General features: G+C 39.9%; 1 protein-coding gene across 3 annotated transcripts in view; it reads left to right on the forward strand.

Moving 5' to 3' along the window:
• Positions 1–7,595, forward strand: part of LOC109539423 (heparan sulfate glucosamine 3-O-sulfotransferase 3A1) — a 43,549-nt gene that overhangs the window by 22,167 nt on the left and 13,787 nt on the right. For 2 of the 3 annotated variants that reach the window (XM_019907145.2, XM_019907144.2), the window contains exon 5: positions 3,811–4,004. In XM_019907145.2, the coding sequence (XP_019762704.1) occupies positions 3,811–4,004 (194 nt within the window). Of the gene's footprint in view, positions 1–3,810; positions 7,592–7,595 lie in introns of those variants that run through there. The other variant, XM_019907143.2, reaches the window with a different exon arrangement.

The following is a 7,595-nucleotide window of genomic DNA, read 5'->3' on the forward strand; positions in this document are numbered from 1 at the left end:
GAAGTCTACGAACATTTGATTGTTACTTATGTACTTTGTCTGTCCTGTCTGTAATTGTGTCGCCGATAAGCCAACTTCTCGGTGCTTTGCGGTTTCATGTCACAGAAATACAAATTTCTGCTAGAGATTTTAAGGCTTTCAGCACAACTACATCACATCCAATTGTACATGGGATGAGCTCCGCGATAGAGCTGATGTTCTAGCGTTCTGGGTTTTGTGAGATTCCAGCCAAGATGTTTTACCCAGTAAAATCTCCTTCCTGAATTTTACGGTTAGTTCGAGCAGAAAAATTGGGTTTGATAACGGATTATTGACGTCATGGACCCAAATGGTTTCTTGATAAGATGATTTTGCGATGAGAATCGTAATATTTCTCACTTTTGCAACGATGCCAGTGTTTGCAGTTTCTTAAACTGCGTTTCAATAAACGCAGTTTATGAAACGTGCCGAAGCGCTGGTGAAAACGGTCCGTTGTTAAACGAGTTTAATTTCGGCGTTTAACATAAACTTAATTTCGTCAAACTGCGTTTCGCTTGTTTCTGATGAAAATGGGCTTAAGGATCTAAGTAGTGACACACAAACGCAAATACGAGCAAACTCGACACTAATACAGCACCTCCGAACAACAACAGGTATTCGCCAAGGCCACAGCCTCAGCCCTGTGTTATTTAACACAATCATGGACGGATTAGTTAAAGCCACAAAGCACACTGGATTAAGATGTCGAATGAGAATGTATAAAATAAACATATTATGCTATGCCGACAACGCAGTACTTATCGCGGAATCAGAAGATGACCCCCAAAACATATTACAAGCTTTTAACAAACAGGCACGAAAACTTAACATGCAAACCTCCATAAACAAGACCAAATGCATGACTATAGCAAATGAACCCCTGCGCTGCAAACTGGCAATAGAAAATAATAATAAAAAATATCAGGGCATCTTAGATGAGCACATGAACACCTAAGCATAGATTCAACAGATCTAACCTTCCACCAAAAAGCGACGATGCTGAAGAAATCGGACCTAAAAATACATAAAATTAAGTTACTTATGCTATCAAACTACAAAAAAACGAAAAAGCAAATGGTTCAGATGACATATATTCTGAAACTCTGAAGATTATGGTAGAGAACGACAAATCAGGTCTTGATCTTCTAACATCACTATTCAACAGCATATGTTCGAGTGGTAGGATACTAGTTAGCTGGCTGAGATCTACGTTCATCACCCTACCCAAAAAGGATGGCTCCTCGAACTGCGACGACTACCGCCTGATAAGTCTCATGTCACATGCCTTCAAGACCTTCTTAAGAGTAATTCACACAAGAATTTACCACAAATGCGAGACCCAAGTTAACGATACCCAGTTTTTCCGGAATGGGGTTGGCATACAAAAAGCCCTCTTGTCTCTGAAAGTCTTAGCACAAAGATGTAGAGATATGAATATTGACGTATACGCATGCTTTATAGGCTATCACAAAGCATTTGACTGCGTTAAACACGAAAAACGAATACATATCTTAACATCTACAGGTATCGATAATAGGAACATTCGTGTGATTGGTGACCTATATTGGGGGCAATCGGTCGCAATCCGAATAAACGGCAAAACGTCAGGAAACGTCTAGATCATGAGGGGAGTGATGCAGGGCTGCGTCTGGTCGTCCCTTCTTTTTAACATATACTCGGAGGCAATAAGGCAATATTCAGAGAAGCATTTGACGAAACAACAGGATGAATAGTAGTGCATGGGAAGGTAATAAATAACTTAAGATACGCGGATGACACCGTCCGCATAGCCAGCAATCCAAGTGAATTACAGAGAATGATTCATAAAATAGTCTTTCCATGAACATATCCAAAACCAAGACCATAGATGAGATAGAGTAGGTCTCCTCCTGGATCCCTCGATAGATCAGGACTGTGACTCTAAAAGTGAAACCAGAGCCAAAATAGAACAGGCGAGGAAGGTCGTTGATAGTATGAAACTCTTTACTGGATTACAATTGAGCTTAGAGCTCAGGACACGCATGCTCCGTTGCTATGTGTTCTCTGTCTTTCTATACCGCAGTGAGAGCTGGACCCTGGAATCGACGAATTTATGATGTATCTCTATCGACGCGCATGCCAAGAATTTCTTGGATACAGAGGATAACCAATATGAAAGTTCTAACACGTATAAACAAAGGAAAGGAACTGCTACAGACGATAAAAGAAAGGAAAACATAGTATCTTAGACATATGAGGGGCAGCCGATACGAAATCCTGAAACTCATCATCAAAGGGAAGATTCGAGAAAAAGATCCATCGGAAGACGCCAGAACTAATGGTTGAAAGACATCCGCAGGTGGTTTGGGCGCACATCCACAGAGGCTTTTCGAGCAGCAGTTTTCAAAACCGCACTGTCCAAAGATCGCCAACCTTCGTAAGGAGACGGCGAGATAAGAAGAAGAAGCATATATTGCAAATCGAAAATGTGTACAGCTAATGACGACGCGGAATATGGTGCGGAAGCAAGAGCTGAAACTTCAGTAACAAAGAGAATCTTAAGAACAACTCAGATGAAGACCCTAAGAGCAATAACAGGACACACATAATTAACGTTAGGCAAACAATTAAAGACATATGAGAAAGGTGCCAAACCGACAGCGTAGTCAAAGGACAAGGAAAAGCAGAAGAGAATGGAACCAGCATGTGAACCGAATGAGTCCCGACAGAATAGCCAAGATAGTACAAAACACCACACCACATGGGAGAAGACTGGGTGGGATGACCACCAAAACGATTGTTAGTCAGTTGGCAATCAACCTCGCAGAAACTGCTTCAAATGAACCGGAATCAAACAGGCGATGCGCCCAGATAAAGAGGAAGAAGAAGAAAAGCATTTCAAAGCGAACATTTCAAATCTACGGACATGGGACAAAATTCCATCTTAATAGCAAATTGCATAACGAACAAATTTATAAGTATACATTTTTTCTCCAAAATGCATACTTACCGAGTTATATGCGATTGTTTCCCGGGAAAAAACGCGATTTTGTCATTATTTCACTTTTTCGTTGTTTATGTAAATAAACACACATTTTCAAGCGGGCGCACCTCGATTTCTTGAGCCTTGCAACCTTGAGACAGGTTGCTAACCTTACCTAAGAATCTCCAACCTGGAAAACCAGAATTTACTATTAGGGTTTATTCCCTTGGTTGATTCGTTGTTTATGCAAATAGCACACCTTTTCAAGCTGGCGCACCTCGATATTTTCAATTGGTAAACCATTCCCGAGCAATTCAAGGATTTATATAAGTTAGAGCCATATTTGAAAATGTTCGTCGTAATTCTCCTGGCCTAATATCAGTTACATCGTCAAAGGCTTTCATTCCTACCAACGAATTTAATTTTGTTATTACACACTGTATACACATAAAACATTATGTAATTTTTTATTTAGTACTTTTTTAAGAATACATTTATATGACCACTTACGCAGACCACTGGGTATTAATCCATAACTGTCGATGCAGCATTTAATCACTATATAAGCTGCGCATTCGGCATGTGGAAATTAGTCCTAAGTTAGCAGTTAAGGTAGTTAGTTCGCTATTGAAAAATCTATTTTTGGTTTGTAAAAATAAACGTTTTTTAAAAACTAAGTTTTTACGTCCAAAAACAAAATTATACAACAACTTATAAACTTTATTTTTAACTTTATTTTGCTTACAATTGTGATTTGAGTTTGCCAGAATTATAACATTTAGGTTTTAGTAGAGTAAATTGATCAACTAAAATGCATACTTTCTATTTAGAGCTATCTCCGACTATACACAAGCTGCGTCAAAAAAACCCGAGATGAAGACATTCGAAGAAATGGTATTTATTAATGGCACTGTTGGTAGTATTGTGGACACTTCTTGGGGTCCTGTCAAGCTTGGTCTTTACTACAAATATCTCACCAGGTGGCTGAAATTCTTCCCCTTGTCTCAGCTGTTATTCATTAGTGGTGAGCGATTAATTTTAGATCCTGCCATCGAACTCAAACGAGTTCAAGACTTTTTAGGTTTAAAGCGCGTAGTTACCGAAAAACATTTTTATTTCAATACAACGAAAGGTTTTCCGTGCTTATTTAAAAGTGAGGGGCATAGTGCGCCACACTGCTTGGGCAAAACAAAAGGAAGGAACCACCCTTATGTGAATCCGGTAGTTTTACAGAGATTGCGGGATTTTTTCAGGCCCTTTAATATGAGATTTTATCAAATGACCGGCATCAACTTTGGGTGGGCTTAACAGAACCAGTTATTTACCCAATTTCCAATCGCAATAATTAGTGAAATAAGGAAGTACAAAGTAAATAGCACGAATTAACTAAAACACATTTTCCAGTGAACGTAATGTTATTTAAGTAAATAATACCACCCAATGTATGACTTTTTGGTAATTATCTAGGTGATCCGGCGGTGGCCTTCGCATTCGCCGTCAACAAGATGCTTACTTTATAATCTTTTATAGCAAATTTTCTGAAACCGGTATTAGTAGGAAGGATCCGGACCGAATCGAAATATCTGTTTCGGTACGAGACGAAATTTAAAGTTTAGGTTCCGGTACGGTTCCGGTTTAGAAAATATTTTCGAATTCAGGTCAGTTCCGGTTTCGGTTTTTTTTTCAGTTAGTTTCGGTTCCAAGATATAATGCAACGAACGAAACAAAGATAGACACTACTCTATCTAGGAGTCTCGTTATATGTTTGTATAATGCAATATGAAAAAAAGATCTTCAGCTTCATACTGTGTTGTAGATATAATTGAATCTTCAATTGTATTTACCGCACAACCGGGAAAAACGAGGAATGTCACATTTTATACATTTTGAGATAAAGAAGTTTACAGATTTAATTCTTGTGAAACGTGGAAACTACTTAGCAGGATTGGTTATTTATTATACATGATATTTTTTATATATTAGTTTACATTGATTTATTAAAAGTTTTTAAGTAACGTAATCAAAAACCCTTCTTTAACAGCAATGTCTGAGGCAAGGAAAAAGTATCAAAAACGAGGAATGTAATTTTATTGCTATGTTTAAGAAATATAAACATTCGAATATGTACTCAAGTGACAAACCACTCTTCTTGTCATTCAGGACCGCATAATAACCATTTTTCGATTAGACACTTACAGCTCCTGAAGGGGACTGCAAGTGCCCCCGATTAGGATTGGATAGGTTCTAGAGTGTGGATGCGAGATACAACAAAGTGATTGGAATAGAAGTAGACTGTAGGTCTGATTGATGCTTATTTAGTTTTGTCCCTTTCTGTCTTGTGGCTTACTTCCATTAATTAGATCCTTTAAGGAGATAGGGTCCACCTCTTAACGGGTTTCCCCAGGAGGTTCCAAATACCCTCCTTTATATGCTTAAAATAAATATGCACTTTTCTTATGTGGTTTGAACGAAAAAATTAAACTGAACTCTGCGAATTAATGCAAATAAGGAAAATGAAACAAGTTTTCTTAGGTCTTACATATGTTTATTCTTAACTTAACTTACTGTCTTGCTGGTAGCGTCACCCTACAAACTCAGCCAGGAAGTCGATGTTGCCTACGTCTGATAGGAGTTGCAAGACGAGTCTTGGTCCTATCCTTTGAAGTGTGGAGTCTGCCTCTTGGTGATAGGCTCCCGATGGAAGTTCTTCCCTTGTCATGCCTCTGGTTCTGTGTGTACTCCACTCCGTGTAGTGGTCCCCTATAATGGAATTGATTTCTTGCCTTAGGTGGAGATAGTGCTTACAATGAAAGATTCTGTGGATCGGGTCGTCCCTCTCCATGCTTCCACATTGATCGCAGCTGGCAGTAGTGCTTTTGCCGATCCTCTGGTAATGGATCTTGAACTGACCATGTCCTGTTAGCATTTGGACGGTTCTTTTGTTGCAGGAGATATTGATGCTCTGTCTACAGAATACATCCGGGAGGAATTGAAAAGTACCCCTTCCTGTCTCTGCGTCACTCCATTGCTCTTGCCATGTGTTTATTGTTCTTTCTTTCAATTGTTCCTTGAGTGCTCTTTTACTTAGTCTTGGATTAGCTTCTATGTGCCATGTGCCTCTTCGTATTTCTAGGCATTTTCGGTGTCTGCTTGTGTCTAAGTACTCATATATGAGCTCCTCGATAGGAGGAATATTGGCCAACACAGCGGCTGCCTCTGTGGATGTTGTGCGATAGGCGCCAATGATGGCTCTTGATATTACGCCCCTGACGGAGCTAAGCTTGACTTTGCTTCTGCATAATTGCAATCTATGCTCGAATAGTTCCGCTCCATATGTAAATAATGGCATTATTCGTCTATAGAATATAGTGCTAAGTGTAGAGTCTGATACTCTATATAGTCTACTGGTGGCTCGTCTTAGCCATTGAAATATTCCCTTAGCTTTACAGCTTATGTGTGCAAGATGATTGAGGTAGCTCAATTTATCATCAAGTATTATGCCTAAATATGAATATGTTTTAACTCTGGCCATCGGCAGTGTGTTCAGCCTAACTATGGCTTTTCGGGATAGTTTCGCCCCAAAGGCCATATATTTGCACTTAGAGACGGAGAAACAAAGCCTCTGTCGCTCTGCCTATTCTTCTAGTGTCCTAAGAGCCATGGAGATGTTTTCTTCCAATAGATTTCTATTGCTGCCCCATGTGGTAATGCACAAGTCATCCGCATAAGCCACAATATTTGCCTTGTCATTGCACTCAAATGCCTCCAGCAAAGGATCCACAATCATGTTCCATATGTTCGGTCCCAGCTTCGATCCTTGCAAACATCCCTTTTCTAGAATACGCCTCACTTCTGTTGCGCCACATGTGTACGATATCTCTCTATCAGTCAGATAGCTTTGTAGTAACTGATATATGTTACGTGGAGGATTAAGCCTCTTAAGTGCATCGAGAGCCGCCGGCCACCATAGGTGATCGAAAGCTCCCTTTATGTCTATAAATATTGCTACCTTGAACTTATGCTCGCTCTTTGCATCGTTCAGTACCAGACTAATAGCATCAGTGGTGCTCTTGTTCTTAACGAAGCCAAATTGTCGGCAATTGTGTAATTCGCCATTGGTTTGATTTGAGATTAGTTCCCCTTTTATGAAGTGTTCCAGCATCTTACTAAAAATGGATAATAGTGTTATTGGACGAACCGCTTTAGGGTCTTTGTTAATAATATTCCCTTTGGGGATGATGATAAATGTTCCTATCTTCCAAGCTGTTGGGAAGTACGAGAACCTGAAGCAGTCATTGACCACTCTGGCCAAGAATTCAGCTATAACTCGGTTTCCTGTACACCGTGTGCGCCAGCTTTCCGTTGGCTTTTCTGGTCACCAAGGCATCCAAAAAAGGCAGTCGCCCATCCTTCTCCACTTCCATAGTGAATTGAATTTTAGAGTTTATTGAGATGAGGTGCCTCAGGAAGTCTTCCAGTTCAGTCAGACCATGGCCCCAAACAACATGAATGACACTTTTGTGTACAGGAAACCGACACATACCGACCGGTACCTGCACAGTGGTTCAAACCATCACCCCAGTCAAAAGAGAGGAGTCATCAAAACTCTCACCGA

This window comes from Dendroctonus ponderosae, unplaced genomic scaffold (assembly GCF_020466585.1).
Source record: "Dendroctonus ponderosae isolate FM_Combo_2020 unplaced genomic scaffold, Dpon_F_20191213v2 Dpon_F_20191213_2, whole genome shotgun sequence".
In the NCBI taxonomy this organism is placed as follows: domain Eukaryota; kingdom Metazoa; phylum Arthropoda; class Insecta; order Coleoptera; family Curculionidae; genus Dendroctonus; species Dendroctonus ponderosae.